Below are 27,857 nucleotides of genomic sequence, written 5' to 3'. Positions count from 1 at the left end.
AAATTGGTTGTAGTATTTTGTAGATTTACAACAATGGCTACGCTTCAATGGGCCAGAAACATAGAAAATAGGTGCAGGAGTAGGCAATTTGGCTCTTTGAGCCTGCACCATCATTCAGTACAATTACGTAATCTCAGTATTCCATTCTCAAACACTCTCTATAACCCTTGATCCCTTTAGCCACAAGGCAACAATAAGCTCCTTCTTGAATATATCTAATGAACTGGCTCCAATAGCTTCCAGTGGGAAACAATTCCACAGATTCACAACTCTGCATCAAGAAATTCTTCCTCATCACAGTCCTGGATGCCTTAGCCTTTATTCTTAAACTGTAACCCCACGTTCTGGACTTCCCCAACATTGGGAGCTTTGGGAACATTCTTCCTGCAGCTAGACTGTCCAGTCCCATCAGGATTTTATATGTTTCTAGGAGATTGCCCACCCCATTCTTCAATATTCCATTGAGCCCAAGTCCAGTTGATCCGTTCTTTCTTCATATGTCAACCCTGCCATCCTGGGAATCACTCTGGCGAACCTTCGCTGGACTCCCTCAATAACAAGAATGTCTTTTCTCAGATGAGGAGACCAAAACTACACACAATACTCAAAGTGTAGCCTCACCAAAGCCCTGTACAACTGCAGCAAGACATCCTTACTCTGATACTCAATCCCTCTCGCTATGAAGACCAGCACACCATTAGCTTTCCTCACTGCCTGCTGCACCTGCATACCAACCTTCAGCGACTGTTCCACCATGACACCCAGACCTCATTGCACCTCACCTTCTCCTAAACTGCCAACATTCAGATAATACCCTCCTGCTTTTGCTACCAAAGTGGATAACCTCATATTTATCCACATTATATTGCATTTGCCCAGTATTTTTGCACTCAGCCAGTCTAAGTCACTCTGCAGCCTCTTAGCGTCCTCCTCATTGCGCCAGCCAGTTTACTGTCATTTGTAAATTTGGAGATATTCCATTCAAATCCTTCATCCAAATCATTAATGTATGTTGTGAACAGCTGGGGTCCCAGCACTGAATCATCACAGCCTATCACTCTAGAAAGGACCTGTTTATTCCAACTCTGTTTCTTGTCTGCCAACCAATTCTCTATCCACATCAATACATCACCTCTCTGAGGCAATGAACTTTAATTTTCCTCACTAAACCCTTGTGTGGAATCTTGTCAAACGCTCTGGGATGTCCTGAGATCACGAACGATACCGAATAAATAAACGTGCGTTTTCTTTCCCTCCAACGCAGCGAAGGCATCAGAAAGGGAGGAGCTCACAGAATGGTGCTCAGAAATAAGATGGGAAAAGCTGTACAGTGAGAGTGCGAGCGGTAATAAAAAGTCAGATGCAGCACATTGATGTGGCAATGACACAGTTAACTTGTTAAGGTTGTTTATTCAGGAAACATTTGAGCCAGAACTGATGCCAAAATTCCAAAACAGCGTCTTGAGAATCCTGCCACAGGATTAAGTTTTGAATCCAGACATGAAAGTGAGGCCCAAACTGATATATTGGCAAAATTCAAAGGCATGGGTTGAATAAAAATAGTGTTTTAACTGCTGCTGCTTCATATTCTGTGTGAATCTAGGGGGACACTCTTGAAAGCAGAGCGAGGGCTCCCCAGCAGGATATAAAACAGTCACGATCCACCTTCGAAATAACCGGAATAGCTTTGTAAGTGAACTGTCTGGAATGGGCTCAGTCTGTGTGGCTAATTGTACAGTCAGCATATACAGCACCAAACTGGAACGGAACAAAACCCCATTCCTGTACATAATGAAAACCTGCTGTCAATTGTCACGAACTGTGCAGTTGAACATTTCTGAAAGAATGCAGTGTAATAATAAAAGTAATTCATTCAGGGAGATCGCGGTCTCTCCATTTGGAACAAGGAGATACTTTGAGTTCAGCCACAAGAGCACAGGCCACAATGACTTTCCAGATTTGGCCTTGTCCTCAGTTGCCATCAGTGATTTGGACCCTAGGCCCATTATCAAGGCTGTGTTCCTCTGTATGCCAAGTGTAATTGACAGAGTAATTACTCAATATGGTAACTGACAATTCCTGTTACTCTGTAATGTGTGGAATTGTATTCACCTTAGACTGGAAATGCAATAATACACTGGGTGGAATTGATGGCCATGCCAAATGTCTCAATTTATTGTGACAGACATGATTTCCAAGTAAAGTTGATTATTTCTTGTGACGATATTTTCTCTTGGGTTAAGATGAGAGATCACACTCTTTCTGTTGCCAGTTGTGTGTCAGTGTTTGTCAAGTGAGACCGGTAACAACAGGAAGATGGCTGCAGCTGACGAGCAGAACGTTATCCAGACTGAGTCACGGTGGCTGCTGTGTTGGCCGTGGAGGGAGGACAATCCAGGCTATTACACCAAGGATGGTTCGTGTGTGGAATGAACTTTGAGGAAATGTTGGATGCGGGTACAATTACAACATTTAAAAGACATTTGGATGGATATATGAATAGGAAATGTTTGGAGGGATATAAGCCAGGAGCAGTCATATTTACTGAAGGAGGGCCCTATGGAGGACTCAAGCAGTGAGGCAATATGGGTAGAACTCAGAAACAGGAAGGATGCAGTAACAATGCTAGGGCTGTACTACAGGCCTCCCAACAGTGAGGTACAAATAGAGGTACAAATATGTAAACAGATAATGAAAAGGTGTAGGAGAAACAGGGTGGCAGTGATGGGAGATTTTAATTTTCCCAACATTGACTGGGATTCACTCAGTGTTAGGGGTCAAGATGGAGCAGAATTTGTAAGGTGTGTCCTGGAGGGTTTTCTAGAGCAGTATGTATGTAGTCCAACTCGGGAAGGGGCCATACTGGTTGTGGTGTTGGGGAATGAGCCCGGCCAGGTGGTTGATATTACTGTAGGGGACTACTTTGGAAATAGCGAACACAATTCCGTAAGTTTTATAATACTCATGGACAAGGATGGGAGTGGTCCTAAAGGAAGAGTACTAAACTGGGGGAAGGCCGACTATACCAAGATTCAGCAGGTTCTGAGGAATGTAGATTGGGAGAAACTGTTTGAAGGTAAATCTACATTTGATATGTGGGAGGCTTTTAAAGAGATGTTGATTAGCATGCAGGAGAGACATGTTCCTGTGAAAATGAGGAATAGGAATGGCAAGATTAGGGAGCCATGGATGACAGGTGAAATTGTGAGACTAGCCAAGAGGAAAAAGGAAGCATACATGAGGTCTAGGTGACTGAAGACAGACGAAGCTTTGCAAGAATATCGGGAATGTAGAGCAAATCTGAAAAAAGGGATTAAGAGGGCTAAGAGAGGACATGAGATATTACTGGCAAACATGGTTAAGGAAAATCCCAAAGCCTTTTATTCATATATAAAGAGCAAGAGGGTAACTAGAGAAAGGATTGGCCCACTTAAGGACAAAGAAGGAAAGTTATGCTCTGAGTCAGAGAAAATGGGTGACATTCTTAATGAGTACTTTGCATCGGTATTCACCAAGGAGAGGGGCATGACAGATGTTGAGGTTAGGGATAGATGTTTGCTTACTGTAGATCAAGTTGACATAAGGAAGGAGGAAGTGTTGGGTATCCTAAAAGACATTATGGTGGACATGTCCCCAGGTCCGGATGGGATCTATCCCAGGTTGTGAGGGAAGAGAGAGAGGATATAGCTGGGGCCTTAACAGATATCTTTGCAGCATCCTTAGACACGGGTGAGGTCCCGGAGGACTGGAGACTTGCTAATGTTGTCCCCTTATTTAAGAAGGGCAGCAAGGATAATCCAGGCAATTATCGACCGGTGAGCCTGACATCAGTGGTAGGGAAGCTACTGGAGAAGATACTGAGGGATAGGATCTATTCCCATTTGGAAGAAAATGGGCTTATCAGTGATAGGCAACATGGTTTTGTGCAGGGAACGTCATGCCTTACCAACTTAATAGAATTCTTTGAGGACGTGACAAAGTTGATTGATGAGGGAAAGGCTGTAGATGTCATATACATGGACTTCAGTAAGGCGTTTGATAAGATTGCCCATGGTAGGCTGATGGAGAAAGTGAAGTCACATGGGGTCCAGGGTGTGCTAGCTAGATGGATAAAAAAACATGGCAAGGCAACAGGAAACAGAGAGTAGTAGTAGAAGGGAGTTTCTCAAATTGGAGACCTGTGACCAGTGGTGTTCCACAGGGATCTGTGCTGGGACTACTGTTGTTTGTGATATACGTAAATGATTTGGAGGAAGGTGTAGGTGGTCTGATCAGCAAGTTTGCAGATGACACTAAGATTGGTGGAGGAGCAAACAGTGAAGGGGATTGTCAGAGATTACAACAGAATATAGATAGACTGGCGAGTTGGGCAGATAAATGGCAGATGGAGTTCAATCCAGGAAAATGCAAGGTGATGCATTTTGGAAGATCAAATTCAAGGGCGAACTATTCAGTAAATGGAAAAGTCCTGGGGAAAATTGGTGAACATAGAGATCTGGGTATTCACGTCCATTGTTCCCTGAAGGTGACAACGCAGGTCAATCGGGTGGTCAAGAAGGCATATGGCATTCTTTCCTTCACTGGGCGGGGTATTGAGTACAAGAGTTGGCAGGTCATGTTGCAGTTGTATAGTACTTTGGTTCAGCCACATTTGGAGTACTGTGTACAGTTCTAGTCGCCACATTACCAAAAGGATGTCGATGCTTTGGAGATGGTGCAGAGGAGGTTCACCAGGATGTTGCCTGGTACGGAGGGTGCTAGCTATGAAGAGAGGTTGAGTAGATTAGGATTATTTTCATTAGAAAGACGGAGATTGAGGGGGGAACCTGATTGAGGTCTACAAAACCATGAGGGGTATAGACAGAGTGGATAGCAAAAAGCTTTTTCCCCAGAGTGGGGGACTCAATTACTCAGGCTCATGAGTTCAAAGTGAGAGGAGGAAAGTTTAGGGGAGATATGCATGGAAAGTTCCTTACACAGAGGGTGATGGGTGACTGGAACGCGTTGCCAGCGGAGGTGGTAGACGCAGACACGTTAGCGTCTTTTAAGATATATTTCGGCAGGTACATGGATGGGCAGGGAGCAAATGGACACAGACCCTTAGAAAATAGATGACAGGTTAGACAGAGGATCTTGATCGGCGCAGGCTTGGAGGGCCGAAGGGCCTGTTCCAGTGCTATAATTTTCTTTGTTCTTTGCCCCTACTGCTGCCTGTCATCAGGGTAAAGTTATCAACTAAAGATTGTTCTCCATCACTGGGAGCAAAGACATCAGAAAAATCATTGGTTTTATAAAAACTATTGTTCTTTCCTTTTAATTTTCTTTGAACCCTTTTGTTTTGTTAGTTGGTACCAATATTGGAGATATGCTTTTGACCAGGGGGTGCAGTCACAGGGAAGATGTGAAAATCCTTCGGGCATCTGTCCAACCCCAAATCACAAGTCTCCAACTTTCAATAAAATCATGAAATCTCCCTACTAGCAGGAAGCTCTGACAGCACACAATTTAGAAACAAAACTGAAATCAATTCCTCTGCAACCTGTGGTGAACCAGTAGACAGACAGCAACAGAGGCAGTAGCAGAGGCTTCTTGATGCCAGTGTCTCCAGTTCACATCAAGCTGTGCTGCAGACTCAACAGTAAGTCACAGTACACAGCCAAGGCTCAGTCCCTGCATCGCACCATCCAGACAAGTTTCATCATATCCCGGGATAGACTGCGACACAGCGGTGAACACTGGAAATTCTACGCATCTTGTGGGATATTTCTGCTGATGTCAGAAGAGCTTTGTGTATTTAATTGTGCCTCAGTCCTCTTCTTCCTCTTTAAATGGTACTGGTGATTCTTGGATTTGAGGTGAGCTGAAAGATGAACAAACCAATATTAATGACCCTGTAAACTCTAAGTCTCAATAACTTCAATTTAAGAAGCAAGACATACAGAAACCCAGATAGGGTGCACAAAACCTGGTTAGATCTTACTTGGGGTGCTGTGCGCAGATCTGGGCACCAAATCTTAGGAAGATACCTTGCCGTGGAGGGAGGACAATCCAGGCTATTACACCAAGGATGGTTCGTGTGTGGAATGAACTTCCTTAGGAAGTGGTGGATGTGGGTACAATTACAACATTTAAAAGACACTTGGATGGATATATGAATAGGAAATGTTTGGAGGGATATGAGCCAGGAGCAGGCAGGTGGGACTAACTCAGCTTGGGATTATGTTCGGCACGGACTGGTTGGACCAAAGGGACTGTTTCCGTGCTGTATGGCTCTATACAAATTAGAAGTGAGAGAACTGTAGATGCTGTAAATCAGAAACAAAAACAGAAATTGCTGGAAAAGCTCAGCAGATCTGTCAGCATCTGTAGAGAGAAGGCATTCTGAAGAAGGGTCACTGGACCTAAAATGATAACTGATTTCCCTCCACAGATGCTCCAGACCTGCTGAGCTTTTCCAGCAAGTTCTGTTTTTGTTATACAAATTAGACATGTTTTCTCGGGGGTTAGAAGGTGATAGGGTGATCTGGTCAAAGTATTCAAGATATTAACAGGAAAAGACAGGATAACTAAAGGTAAACTACTTACATTCATTGGGGATCCTAGAGCTAGGAGGCACAGTATGAGAATTAGAGGCAGACTGTTCAGGAAAGATGTTACAAATCAATTCTTCACGAAGGTCAAGATTTGTAACTCTTCGACAAATGGCAGTGGAAGCTGGATTGGTGGTTATGTTTTAATCTGAGATAAATAAATTTGTGTTAAGCCAAGATATTAAAGGATATTGACCAAAGACAGGTACACGGAGTTCGGCCACAGAGCAGCCATCACCTCAATGAGTGGTAGAACAGGTTCGAGGGGCTGAATACCCACTTCTGTCCCTATGTTCCAATTTGATCACTAGTTTGCAGAGAGAGAGTCATGTGGCGGAAGAAAGTCTTGTTAAATAAAAGCCTTCACAATACTACAGAAACAGCTCTGACCAAAGCCACAAATGACAATGTGTGTGACAGAGACAAAGGCAAATTAACCCTCCTCACCCTTCTCTACCTGTGTGCAATTCTTCAACAGGGTTGAACATGACAGCCTCCTCCAACACCTCTCCATTACTGTCCAACTGCAGAGGACTGCTCTCTCCCAGTCCACTCGAATCTATCCAGCTATAGCTAAACAATCACCTCGTGTGGGTGAGGGTGGTTGGGAATATCTACACGGATGCTAGCAAAGCCTTTGACAAAGTCCCACACGGGAGACTGTACAAGTACATGGGATCCAGGGTAAATTGGCAGGTTGGATCCAAATTTGGCTCTGTGGCAGGAGACAGCGGCTGGTGGTAGACTGCGTGTGACGGCATACCACGGTGATGCGTGCTGGGTTCATGGTGTGTGCGCGTGAGCGTGCACACTATATATATATATATATATATATACACACACACACACAAACAAACACAAGACATATCTCAAGTGTGTGCGTGGGGTGGGGAAAGATAATTAAATTTGTGGACGACACGATGATTGGCTATGTGGTTGACAGTGAGGAAGATCATCTTAAATTACAGGAGGATATAAATGGGTTGGTCAGTTAGGTAGATCAGTGGCAGATGGAATTTAACCCTAATAAACATGAGGTGACGCACTTTGGAAGAAGTAACAAGAGAGTAATAATGGAGTATTAATTGACTACAGGATAGAAGGATGTTCACTGCAACAGAGAGGTCGTAGATGTTTGTTCACAGGTGACCGGGAAGATTACTAGGATAGTTAAGGCGACATACAGGACAATAGTCTTTGTCAGTCAAGGCACAAATTATGAGAACAGGGAGGTTATGATGGAGCTGTTGCGGTCTCCGCTCCACAGGAATGACGTGATTGCACTGGATGGGGTGCAGAGAAGATTCACCAGGATGTTGCCTGGGATGGATCATTTTAGCTATGAAGAGAGGCTGGATAAGCTCAAGTTGTTTTCTTTGGAGTTGAGGGGGTCCTGACAGGGGTGTGTAAGATTATGAAGGTCATGGAAAGAAAAACACGAAGCAGCTGTTCCCCTTAGTTGATTGTCAATCATGAGGAGGTGATATATAAGAATTCACGTCCATTATCAACTTTTAATATAAATTCATAAATCATGTCTATTAATCCATTAATTTGTGGTTACAATGCCAACTGCAGATTTCCATGTACCAGCCACCGCCCCTTCAAACTAATTCAGGAGCTCACTACCGTATCAGATTACAACTGCTTGAAGTTATCGTTACGCTCCACTTCAAAGTGTAGACATGCACAATGCGCGACGTAAAGAACCCCATTTAACAAGACCAACACCCCATTCAAAGGTGCAGTCAGATGCGACAGCGAACAAAACTGCACAGACGCTACAGGATGGAGCCTTTTTACATCCCCCACACCAAAAACAGTGTTGTTTGATGTTAAAATCTAACTGTGAACAGGTGCTTAAAACCAAACCCTTTATCAGAGCCCCTCCAGCCAGAGTGGTTTCAAGTATCATTCCAAGGTGATAACTGGATTAGCCTCTTCCTTTAAAGTAAAATGTTACTTCCTTGCAGACTTTTCCTGTACATTATGTAACAAGGTTCTTGTCCCAAGTTTTTAATCAACATGTATATAAGAAAATTTTACCCCACCAATAAAACTAACAAACGCTATGTAGTGTCTGCAAGCAATCCTTAAAACTTACTAATAGCACTATATCCCAAACCTCGCGGCCTTGAATGAATGAATGAAACTGATAGCACCACTCCAACAGATGTAATCACGAAACTGAATGAGTGAGTGAGCGAGCAAGTGAGCAAATGAACAAAAGTAAATAGAACCCACAGATGGATGCAACCATGAAACTAACTAACAAGCGATAGTAAATAGATTACCAAAACTGTTGGAAACCCAGACTTTTATTTAAAAAAAAATCTTTCTCTAACTTTAAAATTCTAACCTTGAAAATAACGCAACTAACACCTTTTGAATTACACAAGAACAAACCATTCAGACACCGAGGAAGGGACTCGATCCAATACATCAGCTTTCCTGCTCCTCTGATGCTGCCTGGCCTGCTGTGTTCATCCAGCTCTACACCTTGTTATCTCAGACAGACACTCTAATCTCATTAAAATAACCATGAACACTCAGCAATAAACGGTAACATTTAGCAAATATTTAAACCATCTCCGATTTCCTGCAAAACTGTTCTTGTACAATATTTACTGCTCAACACTCAAGTGTTAGAATGTTCATGTATGCTTGAATTCTGTACAAAATGGCTGCGTTTGAGCTATGATTTTGTGAATCTATTTCACCCTACATCATGCTGCTGTCAATGCACAATAAAGAGGCCATTTTCGCCTCTCACTGATCCTGGTCATCCTGCTCTTTGAATGCGATCTCCCAGGTAACATTTTAAGGTGAAAACCAGGAGGTTTAGAGGCATTTTGGGGAGAACATTTTTCACTCAGAGGGTGGTGCGGATCCGGAATGCGCTCCCTGGGAGGATAATTGAGGCAGGAAATCTCACAACCTTCAAAAACTACACGGATGAGCACATGAAATATCAAAACATTCAAAGCTATGGGTCTAGTGCCGGAAGGTAGGACTAATGTAGATTTAATGTTGTTTTGACAGTTCAGCCTTTATAGGCCTAAGGGCCTCTTCTCTACTGTACGATTCTATGAGCTTTTCTTCTGCTTCTTCACTGGTATCTCTCAAAGATTTATGCCTGGACCTCTCCTATTTCTCAACTACGCCTAGGTGATACTGTCTGAAAACAGTCAGTTTCCATGTGTATGCTAACATCACCCAGCTCTAACAACACCATGTCTCTGCTGTCTCTATAATCACCGGCACTGCTTGTACACATACAATACTGAAAGGAATGAAATTTTCGCCAATTAAACTGGCAAGTGCAACATCACTGTCATTGTTGTTCACTAAATGTGCCCCCTAGCTATGGAGTCCATCCCTCTCCCTAGCAAAGCTGAGGCTAAATTTGACTACTCAACTTGAATTCATACTTAACCTCAGCGTTGAGCTTACCAGCACATACCCACACATTAAATAACAATGCCGAATACTATCTGCAATCACATGGCCCACCCTCACTCATGCAAGCTATCTGCTGCTGAACCCCCATGTGTTATGTCCAGGTTTTGGATCAGAAATTGGCTTGCTGAAAGAAGACAGACGGTGGAAGTTGATGGGAAATGTTCATCCTGGAGTCCAGTTACTAGTGGTGTACCGCAAGGTTCGGTGTTGGGTCCACTGCTGTTTGTCATTTTCATAAATGACCTGGATGAGGGCGTAGAAGGACGGGTTAGTAAATTTGCAGACGACACCAAGGTCGGTGGAGTTGTGGATAGTGACGAAGGATGCTGTAGGTTGCAGAGAGACATAGATAAACTGCAGAGCTGGGCTGAGAGGTGGCAAATGGTGTTTAATGCAGACAAGTGTGAGGTGATGCACTTTGGTCGGAGTAACCGGAAGGCAAAGTACTGAGTTAATGGTAAGATTCTTAGTAGTGTAGATGAGCAGAGAGATCTAGGTGTCCATGTACACAGATCCTTGAAAGTTGCCACCCAGGTTGACAGGGCTGTTAAGAAGGCATACAGTGTTTTAGCTTTTATTAATAGAAGGATCGAGTTCTGGAACCAAGAGGTTATGCTGCAGCTGTACAAAACTCTGGTGTGGCTGCACTTGGAGTATTGCGTACAGTTCTGGTCACTGCATTATAAGAAGGATGTGGAAGCTTTCGAAAGGTGCAGAGGAGATTTACTAGGATGTTGCCCGGTATGGAGGGAAGGTCTTACAAGGAAAGACTGAGGGACTTGAGGCTGTTTTCGTTAGAGAGAAGAAGGGTGAGAAGTGACTTAATTGAGACACATAAAATAATCAGAGGGTTTGATACGGTGGATAGGTAGAGCCTTTTTCCTAGGATGGTGACGGCAAGCACGAGGGGGCATAGCTTTAAATTGAGGGGTGAAAGATATAGGACAGATGTCAGAGGTCGTTTCTTTACTCAGAGAGTAGTAAGGAACGCTTTGCCTGCAATGGTAGTAGATTCGCCAACTTTAGGTACATTTAAGTCATCATTGGACAAGCATATCGACGTACATGGAATAGTGTAGGTTAGATGGGCTTCAGATCGGTGTGACAGGTCGGCACAACATCAAGGGCCGAAGGGCCTGTACTGTGCTGTAATGTTCTATGTTTGACCCTTGTCATGCCTCCTTACTGGTCTCCCATATTCTACCCTGCATAATCTCGAGTCATCTAAACATCTGCTTCTATATCCAAACTTGTACCTAATATTTATCCATCAGTCCTGTGCTTGCTGACCTACACTGAGTCTCAGTTCAGTGAAGCCTCAATTTCAAACATCTTTTAGACTTTTACTTCAAAATCCTTCCATGATCTCCTCCAACCCTAGAACTTGGGTATCTGTTGTAATTTTCATACATCCCTGACGTAAACCATTCCATTGGAGCTGTACTTTTAGCTCTGCCTTAAGGTTCTCGATTTAACTCCTTGTACTTTTCCCTCCATCTGTCTCGCCAACTTTGCCTTAAAATTTCATATTTGGTCATTTACCCCAGTGATTCCTGATGTGGCTTAGGTTGATTTTCTATTTATCTAGCACATTTTGATATACTACTGAACAAAATACGAGTATATTCACTGGAGGCACCAGGTAAATGAAAGCTCTCAGTGTAGCACTGAGGTTTCCTCAACATTGATGTCTACCATTCAGACCGGAGCCTTGCCCATTGCCAATCTGGGATAAGTTTGATCATTTATGTTGGGAACTGGCAGGTATGGTGGCACTGACGTCAATTAGTGTCAGGACCTAGTAAATGGGAAGTGGCCAACAATCAACTTCCCAATACACTATTGGCTTTCCTCTGTTTTCTGTTTGCCATGCAGGCTGGATGTCAATATGGTGAAGCAGAGTCACTTTCCAACTTCATACACAGGTAGATATTGCCAAAAGTTACCAAGGAAAGAGTGAAATAAGAACAGAACCTACTGGAGAAACTCAGAAACTGTCTGACAACTTCTGTGGAGAGAAAACAGTTAACGTTGAGAGCCCAGTAACGTTCTTCAGGAATCAGTCCAAAATGTTAGCTTTTGTGGAGAGAAAAATGTTGAGTTTCTCCAGCTATTCCTGTGTTTATTTCAGATTTCCAACATCTCCAGTTCTTTGTTTGATTTAAGAGAAGAATGAGCATTAGTCAAAGAGAAAAAGGTTAATAACAAGGAGACCACCAAAAACTCCTAGCCTATATGCGGTAAGTATCAGATGATAGTATTACTGAATTGTCTCCACTCAAAGTTCCACCAGAGAGATAGACAGACTCTCCCTCATACCCTTTACTCTTCTCATTCATTATGAAACATAATTACAACTAATCCTTACCCTTCCATTCCCGGTCACCCAGGATGATCCTGTCACACAATTCACACACGTGCCGTTTCCTCTTCTCCTCATTTTGGTCACATTCCACGGTTAAAGGCAATACTGGGGGCTCCTCTCCCTGAAAACAAAGGGAGCAGCATTCAAATAGAAAGTGAAATGTGTTATGGGCCAGACCAGAACCCCTCAAATATTTTTAGAAGGTAGCCTAGACCTTAATGTTTTCTTATTTTGAGATGTGAACTAACGTGTTCCAGATGCAATGCAACTGGTCAAACAATCTGATGGGAAGCAAAACACAATTTATTTAAACAATATAATTAAAATACACACAAAAGAAAGAGGAACTTAGAATACCCTAACTATTGGAAAACTTAACCAAATAGTAGATACAGTACCGATTATAAATTAGGTGATCCAATATCGTAACATCCCACAAACACACACATTAGCAAAAAGGAGAACTCAGACAGATTCTCACATGCATTTCTCCAACCCAGGAGGACAAAACATCAAGAGAAAATTCAGAGAAAGTGGCAGTTAGGTGGCATTTACTGAAAACTACAACAAAACCAGAAAGAGATAGGAGGAACTGCAGATGTTGGAGAATCTGAGATAACAAGGTGTAGAGCTGGATGAACACAGCAGGCCAAGCAGCATCGGAGGAGCAGGAAGGCTGACATTTCGGGCCTAGACCCTTCTTCGGAAAATTTTGAAGAAGTGAATGGCCTCCTCCTGCTCCTATCTTCTACGTTTCTATGTTAATAATCTATTTTGAAGAGTCTATAGAATCTGTATCTGGTTATAGAGAATGCACCACAGGTCAAGAGAATAGTTAATAAATCGTATGGTGTTTTGAAGCTTCAGCAACAGAAACAAAAGACAATGAACTTTTATAAGCACTCGTTCGGCCTCAGCTTGTGAATACTGTGTCCACTTCTGGACACTGCACCTTATGAAGCACGTAAAGTCATTAGAGAGAGGGCAGAAAAGATTCACAAGAATGGTTTCAGGGATGAGAAACTTCAGTTGCATAGATAGATTGGAGGCGTTGGCACTGTTTGCCTTGGAGAAGAGAAAGTAGAGGTTGAGAGGAGGTTTGATAGAGGGGACTGGACACAGTCGATGGGGAGAAACTCACATTGGCGGGAGGATTAAGGGCTCAATGCTCAGGTTTAAGGTAAATAACAAAATAAAATGAATACAGAATGAGGTTTTCCTTGCAGTGAGTGATTACCACCTACAGTCTACTGCCGGAGGTTCAATCGAGGCTTTCAAAAGGGAATTGAATTATTATTGAAAAGGAAATGTGCATGGCTATTGGTGGGGTGGGCTAAACGCGATTAGGTGGATTTCCCTTCAGTCAGCTCAAATACAATGGACCAAATGGCCTCCTTCTGTGCAGTTCATGATTCTATGAGCAGAGTCAGGGAATAGCTGTAATATTCAGAGAACGAAAAGCTTGCATTTACATAATACCTGTCACTACAACAGAATCTCTATAATGCTTTTGCAGTGCTGGAAATGCAGCCTGCTAATGTGTTCACACTAGCTGCTGTCACAACACTGCTAATAATCAGACAAAACAAATCAGAAACTTAGCAGGTTGGCCAGCATCTGTGGAGACAGAAACAGAGTTTACGTTTTGGCTCCAGTAACGCTACATTATTTGTTCTGAAGAATAGTCACTGAAAAATAAATCTTTTACACCGAGGGTGATGAGAATGTGTGGAATGAACTTCCTGAGGAAGTGATGGGTGTGCACAATTACAATGTTTAAAAGATGCTTAGATAAGTACATGAATAGGAAAGGTTTGGAGGGTTATGGGCCGGGATCAATCAGGTGGGACTAGTTAAGTTTGGGATTACACTTGGCATAGACTGGTTGGACCAAAGGATCAGTTTCCATGCTGTAAGACTCTATGGCTCCATTGACTCTGTTTTTGCTTCACAGATGCTGTTTTTCACTTTTTGCTTCAGATTTCCAGAAAATTCTTGGTTTTAGTAATTTTGAATCAGGGATAAATATTGACCAGAATGGAGACATTCCCTGCTCTTTGAACAGTACCCTGAGATTTTCTGGCATCTAACCGAGTAGGCTGACAGAGTCTCAGATTAAAGGCTTAATTGGATTTAATGCGTGTTTAAAGTAATATAAATATTAAATACAGAGTGCGTACGGCACCGCAGAGAAGTAACCATGGAAAATTAAAATGCAAAAAATGCATAACAGGAAAATAATGAGTTAATTCACAGAATCACATAATCCCTACAGAGCAGAAGCAGGCCATTCAGCCCACTGAGTCCTCATGGGCCCTCTGAAGAGCATCCCAACCAGAACCACATCTCCCTAACATTATTCCCTGTAATCTTGCATCTCCCATGACTAATCCACCTAACATACACATCTTTGGACTTTGTTGGCAGTAAGGAGGACTATAAATTCCAGGAAACAGAAAAAGAATAATTAAACAGTGAGTTCACAACAGAAGAGTTTAAAAAAATGAGTTGTGAGCAGATAGCAGAAGAACAGGGCAGGGGAAAAATTCAGTGGGTGGACTGAATGAGACGCCAAAAGATTCCATTATCCACGAAATTATCTGGGAATTAAAGCACAAAAACATGACATTCAGGCCAAAGTTCAGCCAATTTTTTACTCCATACAAGACTCCTTTAGGATCCTGTGGGGTCTTGACAGCGTACATGTGGAGAGATAACCAAGTGTGGAGCTGGATGAACGCAGCAGGCCAAGCAGCATCTCACGAGCACAAAAGCTGACGTTTCGGGTCTAGACCCTTCATCAGAGGTTGTTTTCTCTTATGGGAGAATCGAAAAGCAACGGTTACCCCATTTACAGAAATTACACATATAGTTTTGAGAGTTGTGATTCTGGGGCTCTTTTCCTGAAAAGGTAGTGAAAACAGAGTCCCTGAATATTTTTAAAGGCAGAGTTAAATACAACTTTTGTTAAGCAAACGGGTGAGAGACCATCAATGGTAGATAGCAATGCAAATGTAACAGTCAACAGTTAAGGGCGTAGCAGCATTGTACAGTTTCTCTGAAAACAACTTCAGTAAGAGGTAAACTAAAATGAACAATGAAGCTAAGGAATGGTAACTTTTCAGAAGCAGAAATTCAAAGGTTAACAGCGCAACGGCACCATTCTACTAAATATCTGTGCCCACTTTCTTCCCAAAGTCTGATGCCCAGCATTGGAGATGATACTTCAGAAGAGGCCAAATCACTACTTCAGAAAGGTTTAACGCAATATCCTTGCCCTTTTTGGTCTTAAAAAAAAACCAAGGCCTCTTCCAATTTTGTCTTAAAAAGTCTTTTTTTCTTTCGGGTCTATTCCTGTATAAATGAGTCTGACCAATTCGTGGCTGTCCCTATGGCTCTGCCATTGATGCAGCACTTCTAACAGAGGGAACAAAGTTGACAGTGTGTGTTCTGGGCTTTTCAATTTCAACTGTCAGCTCAATACACATATTAGATTAGAACAAAGAACAAAGAACAAAGAAAATTACAGCACAGGAACAGGCCCTTCGGCCCTCCAAGCCTGCGCCGATCAAGATCCTCTGTCTAATCTGTCATCTATTTTCTAACGGTCTGTGTCCATTTGTTCCCTGCCCATCCATGTACCTGTCCAAATATATCTTAAAAGACGCTAACGTGTCTGCGTCTACCACCTCCGCTGGCAACACGTTCCAGGCACCCACCACCCTCTGTGTAAAGAACTTCCCTCGCATATCTCCGTTAAACTTTCCTCCTCTCACTTTGAACTCATGACCCCTAGTAATTGAGCCCCCCACTGTGGGGAAAAGCTTTTTGCTATCCACCCTGTCTATACCCCTCATGATTTTGTACACCTCTATCAGGTCCCCCCTCAATCTCCATCTTTCGTATGAAAATAATCCTAATCTACTCAACCTCTCTTCATTAGATTGGATTAGATTAGATTCAAGATACAAGACACAGGACGCAGAGATAATGAGAGTGAGGACTTTTTTTAAAATCAAGTTTGTTTCTATCTTATATTTAACTCTGTTTTTGATTCTTCGGGCCCAAAGCTTTCTTTACTCCCTTCTTCAATACATTTTCCAGTTGAGAGTCAGGCAGTTACAGCAAATGATGCAGGGTTTAAACAGTTCAGGGATGTGGAACGATGGGTCAGCTGAAACAGAATGCTTTGTACTTTGCTCATCAAACAATGCTTCCTGTGCTCTGTACCTTTAAGCAGCTTTCAAGGATCTGCAATGCAGGATGCAGCACGGTTTCCTCCCACTTGCTCACATCAGTCACATCCAGACCATATACAGGAGGAACATTAGCTCCTGGCCCTTGGAAACAAAACAATGTAAAAGTAGTCAGAGAATCTCTGTAGTCATCTCACAGGACAGGCCTCACATGGCTAAGCATCTGCTAGTTTTAAATTCATCCCTTTCCAGTTGCTAATGTGAGAAACACAGGAATAGTCCACTCAGCCATCACACCTGCTCTGCCATTCGGTACAACCATGATTGATCGAACACTTCAATGTCTTTTACTCTACCATCCACATAACCCCGTATGCCAACAGTAATCAGAAATCTATCAATCTCTATACTCAAAGACAGATCATCCACAACCCTTCGAGATAGAGAATTCCAAAGGTTCACAAGCTCCGAGTAAAAACATTTTGCCATTTCAGACCCAAGTGCCATCCTCCTTATTTATAAACTGTGTGCCCCTGGTTCTAGACAACCAAACTGGGAAACTTTCCAGTCTGGTCCATCTTCATTGCACTGACTCTAAGGTAATAATACCTTTCCTGAGATAAAGTGATCAAAACTGCTCACACTTCTCTAATCAAGCTCCTATACAATTGAAGTAAGGCTTCTTTGCAGCTATATTCAAATCTTCTTGTATTAAAGTCTAATACCCCATTAGCCTTCTTGATTGCTCACTGCACCTGCACATTAACCTTCAGCTGGGACACTGACGGTCCACTGTACATCTACACTTTCCGACCTTCCATCATTTAAGAAATAGTCTGTATATCTGCTCCACCTACCAAAGCAGATAATTTTCACATTGTTCCATGTTATATCCCAGTTCCCTTGTTCTTGTCCAGCCAGTTAGCCTGTCCAAATCCTCTTGAAACTGCTTTACATATTCCTCACAACACACAATCCTATTTATCTTTGTATCATCCACATATTTGGAAATATTACACATGGACTCCCCTTCCAATTCATTGATGTATATTAAGAACAGCTGGAGCCTGCCAACCCAAGAATGACCCATTTATCCCTATTCTGTTTTCTGTCTGTTAGCCAATCATTAATCCATGTCAGTACAGTTATCCCATGTGTTTTAATTTTAAAAAAATTCAGTCTCCTGTATCAAATGCCTTCTGAAATTCTAATAACTTGGTATCTCTCCCTTTTCCCCATCTATTCACTTAAAAAGGTACACAGATACAATCCATCTGTGCCAGAGATTTTATCCTTTCAATTATCTCCTCCCTTTATTTATTTTGTTTTTATTTCTTCTGATGCCGGACTCAACTGCTAGTCTCCCTGGAAAAATATTAAGGAAAAGTGGCTATTCAATATTTGGCATCTTGCTGTGATTAACTGAGAGTTGTTGTTGTCTCTCTGTGGCTTTTTTCGTTTTTTTATTGTGTATCTACAGAATAGTTTGGATGTGAGTTTGCTCGCTGAGCTGGAAGGTTCGTTTTCAGACGTTTCGTCACCATACTAGGTAACATCATCAGTGAGCCTCAGACGAAGCTTCGTCAGAGGCTCACTGATGATGTTACCTAGTATGGTGACGAAACGTCTGAAAATGAACCTTCCAGCTCAGCGAGCAAACTCACATCCAGAACCTCAACCTGAGCTACAAATCTTCTCAAAACTCGCTAACAGAATAATTTATTTACTTCCATATTCCTTTCTGCTTGTCCAGTTTCCTTTAATATTTTTCCTAATATTTCTGCCATTGTCTGCTGTCGATTTACTTAGCATCCGTCATTCACTTCAATTTTGTTTTTGATATTAATTTTTTCTTCACCCACTATTTTATTATAGCTGACCTGTTCTTGCATTGTAGCAGGGTATATTTTTCTGGGCAATATCAATAGTCTAAGTTGTTCCCACTGCTGTCTATTTCTTGTTGCACAGTAAATCTTTCCAGAATATCTCTTTCTGAAGTTCTGAAAATCAGCTCATTCCGAGTTATTGCTTGGTCTTAGTTTTACTCAATCTCCAAGTTATGATAATTTATTTCACATTAACAATGAACAGTCCTTCTACAAACAGTCCATTTAAAACAATCATAACCTTTACCACTTGTTATCACTTAGCAGAGATCCTACTTTGAGAGCTCACAGAATCACAGAGCACAAAAGATCATTCAGCCATCATGCCCTTGTTATATTCTACAACAGCTATTCCACTAGTCTCACTGCTGGTGAAAATGTTTTCACTCCTTTCCACTTAGTTAACACCAACCAAAAAAAAAGTCTCATCTCTGGTAGGCAAGTTATGGAGAGAATACTGAAGGCCAGGATCAACCAACATTTGGACAGTTCAGGCCTGATTGGGAATACTCAGCATGGATGTGTGTGTGGGAAGTCATGTCTGACAGATCTTTGGCTTTTTTTTGTAAGAGGTAACCAAGAGGCCGTGCTTGGAGTATTGTGTACAGTTTTGCTCATCCTGTTATAGGAAAGATATAGTCAAACTGGAAAATGTGTGCCAAGAAGATTTATGAGGATGTTGCCAGATCTAGTAGGCCCGAGTTATAGGGAGAGGTTGGCCAGGACAGGACTTTATTCCTTGGAAAGTAGGGGAATGAGGGGTGACCTTATTGAGGTGTACAAAATCATGACAGGCATAGATTGGCTGAATGCATATAGTCTTTTTCCCAGGGGATGGGGATTTGAAAACTAGAAGGCACAGATTTAGGGTGAGGGGGAACAGATTTAAGAAGGGCCAGAGGGGCAACTACTTCACGCAGAGTGGTGTGTATATGGAATGGGTTGACTGAGAAAGTGGTTGAGGCAGGTACAATAGCAACATTTAAAAAAACATTTGTATAGGGACATGGATAGGAAGGGTTTAAGAGGGATATGGACCAAAAGCAGGCAACTGGAACTAGCTGCGTAGGCACCATGGTCAGCATGGACCAGTTTGGGCCAAAGGGCCTGTTTCCAGATTGTATTACTCTATGGCTTTATGACTCTGCCGCAATTCTCATTATTGATTTCCTCCAGTTAGTCTCAGCCTACTCTGATTTGGAATGGAAATTTCTATGTGTCTCAGTTTGGAATATTAGTGCACAAACTGGCAGTTAATTGGAGTGCATCAGTTAGGACTACACACATCAGTACAAATTTTGAATAGGCATAAATGGTCTTTAATAGCACAAAAGGAGCTGACTCATGACAGGAGAAAATGGACAGACTGGTTAGGTGGGCTGATCATTGACAAATGGAATTCAATCCAGATAAAAATCGAGACGATGCACTTGGGCAGGACAAACCAAGCAAGGGAATACATGTTGAACGGTAGGACTTTGGGAAGCACCAACAATCAGAAGATCTTGATGTGCATGTACACCAGTCCCTTCAGATATCTGCACAGGTAGACAAAGTGTTTCAGAAGGCATATGGGGTATTTACCTTAATTAGCTGAGGCACAGAGTTTAGATTAGATTAGATTATATTAGATTAGATTCCCTACAGTGTGGAAACAGGCCCTTCAGCCCAACTAGTCCACACCTACCCTTACAGCATCCCACCCAGACCCATTCCCCTATAACCCACACACCCCTGAACACTATGGGCAATTTAGCATGGCCAATCCACCTGCACATCTTTGGACTGTGGGAGGAAACTGGAGCACCCGGAGGAAACCCACGCAGATACGGGGAGAACGTGCAAACTCCACACAGTTGCCCGAGGCTGTAATCGAACCCGGGTCCCTGGTGCTATGAGGCTGCAGTGCTAACCCCTGAGCCACCATGCCACCTCACATCAAAGGGAGAAGGGAGGTGAACTGGAACTGTTTAAAACATTAGGTTAATCAACAGCTGGAGTATTGTGTGCAGTTCTGGATTCCACATTATAGGAGGGAAGTGACAGCAATGAAGAGGGTGCAAAGAAGATTTATCAGTATTTTGCCTGGGCTGGAGAATTTTGATTATGAAGAGTGATTGGCCAGACTGGGTTGTTTTCCTTAGAGCAGAGATTGACAGGCGACATGTTTCAGCCGTTTAAAATCACGAGGGGCGTACATAGGATAGACCAGAAGAAACATTTCCCCTCGATGGAGGGATCAATGACTAAGGGTACTGACTGCAAGGAAAGAGTAATAGATTTTGAGGAGATGTGAGGAAAGGTATTTTCACCAGAGCATCATAGGAATCTTGCACTCACTGCCTGTAAGGGTGGTTAAGGGAGAAACACATGTAACATTTAAGAAGCGTTTGGATGCGCACTTGTGATGCCAAAGCATACAAGCAATGGACCAAGTGCTGGAAAATGGGATTAAAATAGTTAGGTGGTTGTTTATGATTGGCATGGATGCGGTGGGCTGAAAGGTCTTTTTCTGTGCTGTAGATCTCAGAGTCTATATCCTAACCAGGCCCAGTGGTTTGTTCGTGAGTTCTCATTCTGCTACTTACTTTTTAGGAAACGGTTGCGGACCCATTTGTTTTGCTTTCTTGCATAACGCTTTGTGACTTGTTTGAGTGCAGCAATACCTGCCAGGGAAAGGCATGGTGTTATTAGAACAGTCACACACTCCGTCCAAACACTGCAGAGACAGAATCATCAATGTGCAAATACGCTCTTCCATGTCCCAAACACAGCTAAATCCTAACTGCAGAAATCCTACAGTACTCATGTGCTATTGCTGCCACTGAGATTTGACTCAGTCAGTGCCACTCTTGAGCTTTCCTCAGCTCATCAAATAGAAGCTACATTACCAAACCCAGTATTCCGCTACACCTGGTATATCAGCTTACCCATTGTTACCTTGGTTCAGCAGCTTTTCCCTGGTCTCAGTGCAGCTGCTGTTTGAGGTCAGATATTCGTGGAATTCCTTGAATCCAATTGACTGAAAGATGCCATGTTGGTAGTCCTGGCTGTGTCCCAATGGAAAAAGATCCAAACACAAGGGTTAATCAATAATCTGCCAATTTCCAAAATAAAAAGGACAGCGCAGCAGCATGATTCATCACATGCACATTTTTCGAGGACTAGAGACACATGCTTTTAATCACTGGTGTGGAGAAACACCTCTCACATAGTCTCTCCTTGCTGGAGAAGGAGAAGTATTCACAAATCATTCAATGGCTTATAATTTTATGGTTCTGGAGAACAAAAATGCAGTGAAAGTTGAGCAGGATGTGGGGCTGTTCACAAAGAGATGTACTCACATCTCCAATGGCCCATGCAGATCGAGCTGATTTCTTCAGTTTACAATACTCCAATACAGCCAGTTTGTGACAGCACTGTCATCACGTAAAACTCTCAACTACAAGCCCTCAACTGTTTTGTAAGAACAGAAGTAGGTCATTCGGCCCATCAAATCTGATCCACCGTTCAATGAGATCACTCCTGATCTGATAATTCTCCAATTGATATTCCTGCCTTTTCCCCATAACCTTTGATTCCCTTAGTGATTAAAAATCTGACAATCTCAGCCGTGAATGTACTTAACGACCCAGCCTTGATTGCCCACTGTGGTAAAGAATTCAACAGCCTCAGAAAAAAATATTCTGTCATACAAATGTGACCCCTTATCAAGTGATGATGCCCTCTGGTCTTAGACTCTCCCACAAGGGTAACAAAATCTCTACATCTACCCTATTCTAAATTCTAAAGGAGTACAAGCCCACGTCCTCAATCACTCCTCATACCCTGAATCAACATAGCGAACTGTCTATGGCCTGCGTTCACTGCCAGTATATCTTTCCTTTGAAAGCAAAAGGCCAGTAGTCCAATTGTATCAGAGATAATAGGAACTGCAGATGCTGGAGAATATGAGATAACAAAGTGTGGAGCCGGATAAACACAGAAGGCCAAGCAGCATCTTAGGAGCACAAAAGCTGACGTTTCGGGCCTAGATGAAGGGTCGAGGCCTGGAACATCAGTTTTTGTGCTCCTAAGATGCTGCTTGGCCTGCTGTGTTCATCCAGCCCCACACTTTGTTAGCCAGTAGTACAATTGTCTTCCACCTATTTGTCATCCACAACACTGGCTATTCACTTCCCTTATCCAAGTCATTAATATACACTGTAAATAACTGGGCTCCAGCACTGATCTCTGTGGCACTCCAATAGTTACAGGCTGTCATCCTGGAAACACCACACTCGACCGCCTTCCCATCCCAACTCTCGTTCTTCTGTTAGTCACTTCTCTATCTTCATGATGCTGTACTGATTCTGCTTGATTATGTTGTGTATTTTTAAATGTGCTGCTACTATATTCTTTATAATAGACACTAAACTTTTCATAATAACAGATGTTAAGCTAACTGGTCAATAGTTACCTGTTCTTCGTCACCCTCCCTTTTTGAATATAGATGCTGTATTGGCAGTTTTCCAATCCTCTGGAATGTCCTCAGACTTTAAGAATTCTCCAGACTACTGAGAACTGTGTGGATAGAGTGGATATGGAGAAGATGTTTCCACTTGTGACTAAGAGCTGAGGACACTGCCTCAGAGTGAAGGGACAACACTTTAGAACTGAAATGGAGAGGAATTTCTTCAGCCACAGGGTGGCGAATGTGTGGAACTCATTGCTGCAGATGGCCATGGAGGCTAAATCATTGTGACAGAAGTTGATATGTTCTTGATTTAGTAAAGGTATGAAGGGTTACAGGGAGAAGGCAGGAGAGTGGAGTTAAGAAACACATCAGCCATGATCAAACAGCAGAGTAGACTCAATGGGCCGAATGAATTATGTTGCAAAATCTTAGTTTTACAAACTGATGCAAAATATTTACTCAACTCATCTGCCATTTCATGGTTTGTAGATCATTACTTCCCCAGTCTCATTCTCTAAGGGGTCTGTGCTCACTGTAACTTCCTTTTTATATATTTAAAGTTGGATACTATCCATTTGCTGTCCATTTTTTTTATAATACTTGCTAGTTTGCCCTCATGGTATTTTTTTCTTTTTGTTTTGTCATTTATCTTTTGTTGGCTTTTAAAACTTTCCCAATCCTCTGGTTTACCACTAATCTTTGTCATGCATTGTATGTTTTTCTTTCAATTTTATACCAACCTTAACTTCTTTGGTTAATCATTAATTCTTTCATTAATCATTCACCCTCGCTGGGATAGAACTTTGTTGGGAGTCATTACTACACTCAGTCCTTGTTATTCGTGAGAGATAGGGGCATGGATTTCCTGTGGGTGAGAGAGACGTGAATACCAACAAGGCCCTCTCCTATGTACCGCGAAAGACTGCATGATGTTTACCAAGGCAAACTGCATGTGGAACTGGATGGGACAATAAGAAAAAACCTGAGATGGGATCTGGGGTTGACTCAAGTGTGAAGATCCAGGGTGAAAAATTCCTTGATTTGTTTAAACATGTACCAATGTTTCTCAACTGTCTTTCTTGCTAAAAGATCTGTTGCAGCCCACTCCAGCCAACTCTGATCTCATCCCTAGGTCCAAAGTCTATAAATGTGTAGGTTAGGGTGGATTGGCCACACAAAATTGTTCAGTGTCCAGGGATGTGCAGGTTAGGTGGATTAGCCAATGGGAAATGCAAGGTTGCAGGAATTGGATAGCGGGCATGCTCTTTGGAGAAGCAGCGTGGATTCACTGGACTGAATGGTCTGTTTCCACACAGTAGGTATTCTATAATTCTATGTAATCCCCTGCTATTTAAACTGACAGAGGATTATAATAAGACTTAGATGTGAACAGTTATGGTGGAAAATCTAAGTGTTGGTTGAAGATGTACAAGTGCAGCCACTATCACAGCAAATACCATTTCCTTGTAAATAGTTAAGTTAAATCAGACTAAATAAAGGAAGATCACCCATTCCAAAATTTATTATCCCAGAAACAGGCGATTGGGAAGAAACAGCTGTCATGGTATGGAAGGTTGGAGTTATAAAAAAAAAGGGCTGGAGAGGCTGGGGCACTTTTCACCAGAGTGTAGGAGGTTGAGAGGTGACCTTACAGAAGTTTCTAAAATAATAAGGGGTACAGAGAGAGTAGGTGGTAGTTGTCTTTTCCCCAGGACATGGGATTTCAAGTTGGGGGCACAATTTCAAGGTAGAGGACAGAGGTTTAAAGAGAGACATAAAGGACAATTTTTGTTTTTTTTACAGAGTGTGGTTCACGTATGGAATGATCTTCTGGAGGAATTAGTAAATGTGGGTACAATTACAATGTTTAAAAGACATTTGGGTAAGTACATAAAAAGGAAAGGTTTGGAGGGATATGGGCCAGAAGCAGACAGGCCGGACTAGTTAGTTTGGGATTTTGTTTGGCATGGACTGGTTGGACCAATGAGTCTGTTTCCATGCTGTATAACTCTATGCTTCATAATTTAAGGAGTTATAGTGAAAAAAAACTGGTCAGGAGATCGAAAACATTCAGGAAAAGGAATGCATTTAACATGCATCTGACAGCTTGGCTCTTCTTAACATAGTCGGGATTTAGATTAGATTAGATTAGATTCCCTACAGTGTGGAAACAGGCCCTTCGGCCCAACAAGCCAACATTGCTCTTTGAAGCATCCCACCCAGACCTATCCCCATCCCCATATAACCCACATACCCCTGAACACTACGGGCAATTTAGCATGGCCAATCCATCTAGCCTGCACATCTTTGGACTGTGGGAGGAAAGCGGAGCACATTTATCATGAGTCCACAATACAACAGAAAGTTGGTCAACAGATGCAAAGGTGAAATCAAATAGTCAGCATATATTTGGAAAACGCACCTTGTATCGAGCTAAATGATTTGGATAAACTGAGGAGATCAGAGTGTCCTGAGGCAGTGACATTTACCTAAATGGGCGCTTAAGTGATAGGCTGATGCAATGATGAAAACTGAAGCAGGTAGTGCTGAAGGAAGGATTGTTGGATGGACAGAAGTGGTGAGGAAACAAAAAGCAAAAAAAGGAATTAAATTGATCGGCCAAAATTATTAGAGAGGAAAACTCAATAATTTCAAATATTGCTTTCAGAAACCTAGACAAAAACAAATACGCACAGATGTAGCTCCTTCCACCACCCAACACCATCTCAAAGTGCTCACAGCCAATGAAAGTACACTTAAGGTGCTGTGATTCAAGAAATTTGCATACACAGGATCACACAAAAAGCAACAAAATAAATCATTGGATCATCAGATTTAGGTGTTGGATGACGAGTTGTGAAAATTCGGTACCATCTGTGACACCTCAGATACTGAAACAGTCCCTGTCCATCTGTAGTACGTCTGGGGCAACATGCAGGTCTCAACAGATATGTGCAAATGGCATGCACATCACACAAGCTCCAGTCAATGACTATCTTCAACAACAGAATCTGACCATCCCCCCTTGATGTTCAATGGCAATGCCATTGTTGAAGGCACTGTCGACATACGGTGGGTGGGGGGGGGGGGGGCGGGATTACCTTCCACCAGAACTAAACTTGACCAGTTGTATAAATAGTGGCTACAACAGCAGGCCAGAGGCTTGAAATGCTGCAGCGAATGACTCAATGCCTGACTTGCTAAAGCCTGTCCAATACCTACAAGGTACAGGACAGGAAAGTCACGGAACACAACCTGTCAGGATAGGTGCAGCTCAAAAGAGAGTGAAGAAGCTCAACACCATTCAAGACAAAGCGTCCCATTTGATTGGTATCCCATCCACCACGTTCTACATTCACTCCCTCCATTCTTCATGCAGTAGCAGCATTCTGCACCATCTACAGGACGTACATGCAGCAACTCATAACTCACTAAGGCTCATTCCACAGCACTACCCAAACCCTGTAATCTCTACCATTCAGAAGGACTAGGGCAGCAGTTACATGGAAACACCACCACATGCACATCCCCTTCCAAGCCACTCACCATCTTGACTTGGAAATATATTGTTGTTACTTCAGTAGCTGGGTCAAAATTGTGACACTCCCTCCCTAAGGGCATCGTGGGAGCACCCATACCAAGAATTGCAGCAGTTAAGAAGATGGCTCACCACTATCTTCTCCAGAGCAGTAGACACTGGTGTTGTCAGCCACGTCATTCACCAACAACAAATAAACAAAGATATGTTCAAGAATAGGGAGATCGACTACAATAGTTATCCTTAAAGGGGTACATGGACGACACAAGAGGCCCCTAGTCAGTATGGATAGAACATTAGAAAGCAGGCCTGAAATAAGGGAAATGAATGGTAGGGAGTGTATGGGCTGGTAAGGATGGAGACAGTCAGGAATTGTAATCCTCCTCTAGCCTTCCAGCATCTCTCACAAGACAGGGTTTTCTTGCTGAACTATGTCTGTGACCAGACCTGTTCTCGGCTATCTTCTGCTGGTTGTATAGAGTATGAAAGCCCATCAGCTCTTCCAGAAGGCCTGCAGCCAGCATTTCATCGACTCGATGATCCAAACGCTCATCAAGGACTAGAGTCAGCAAGTGAAGAGACAAAGTGAAAAAACATAAGATTTGCGACATTCTGTGCAGAGTTTACAATAAATTATTGCATAAGAGAAATTAAACACTCAATCCTCACACCAACAGCATTAGTTTAAACATTTAACTGTATTAATGCGAACTCTGCTACCTTCAGGGCAATCCCCATTTTCTCTCCACAGTTCCCTGCCTTGATCCTCTAATTACTTAGGGTGATATGCCTGTGCTCACTAATTTACATTGGCTACCAACTTAAGTTTAACCTTAATATTTTCCTCCTGATTTTCAAATCCCTCCACAGTCTCACCTCCCCAGTTCTTTCCTCCCCAAATCTCTGCAATCAAAACTCAAGAGTTTGTTATGCATGTCCAATTCTGGTCTCTTGTATCCCCAACTTTCATTGCACCCTTGGGGACCAAACCTAATAGGATAAATACTTGTAATAGAAACTCTTGCAGTGAAAACTGCTGGTAAGTGGAAGGAATTGGAAAGCTCTCCCAGGATTGCCACAGACAAAATGGATCAAACAATTTGCTTGTGCTGTATAATTCTCACTCCCAAAATGGTGATAACGGACTAGCAAGGGTGATAATTATTGAATATATACTGTTTGTATTAGGATGGTTCATTTAATTGATTCATGTTAAATAAATCTCACTATTCTGTCATAATTAAAGTAAAATTCAGACAAAGTAACACTCTGGAATAAAGCTGATTTTGGAAGGATGCGAACAAAACTGGGGAAAATTAACTGCAAAATTTCACTGATAAAGACAGAAAAGCAGAGGGAAATAA

General features: G+C 42.4%; 1 protein-coding gene across 3 annotated transcripts in view; it reads right to left on the bottom strand.

Annotated features, from left to right (window-relative positions):
- Positions 1–1,394: 1,394 nt before the first annotated feature.
- trit1 (tRNA isopentenyltransferase 1) overlaps positions 1,395–27,857 on the bottom strand; it is a 38,032-nt gene continuing 11,569 nt past the window's right edge. For 2 of the 3 annotated variants that reach the window (XM_048558365.2, XM_048558364.2), the window contains 6 exons: positions 26,941–27,052; positions 21,440–21,549; positions 21,088–21,165; positions 16,648–16,757; positions 12,421–12,538; positions 1,395–5,860 (listed from right to left, as the gene is read on the bottom strand). In XM_048558365.2, coding sequence (XP_048414322.1) covers positions 5,745–5,860; positions 12,421–12,538; positions 16,648–16,757; positions 21,088–21,165; positions 21,440–21,549; positions 26,941–27,052 — 644 coding nt within the window. In that variant the 3' untranslated portion in view covers positions 1,395–5,744. Of the gene's footprint in view, positions 5,861–6,585; positions 6,739–12,420; positions 12,539–16,647; positions 16,758–21,087; positions 21,166–21,439; positions 21,550–26,940; positions 27,053–27,857 lie in introns of all 3 variants that reach the window. The other variant, XR_007250182.2, reaches the window with a different exon arrangement.

This window comes from Stegostoma tigrinum, chromosome 24 (genome assembly GCF_030684315.1).
Source record: "Stegostoma tigrinum isolate sSteTig4 chromosome 24, sSteTig4.hap1, whole genome shotgun sequence".
Taxonomy (NCBI): domain Eukaryota; kingdom Metazoa; phylum Chordata; class Chondrichthyes; order Orectolobiformes; family Stegostomatidae; genus Stegostoma; species Stegostoma tigrinum.
This window is presented reverse-complemented; position numbering and strand designations above follow the sequence as displayed.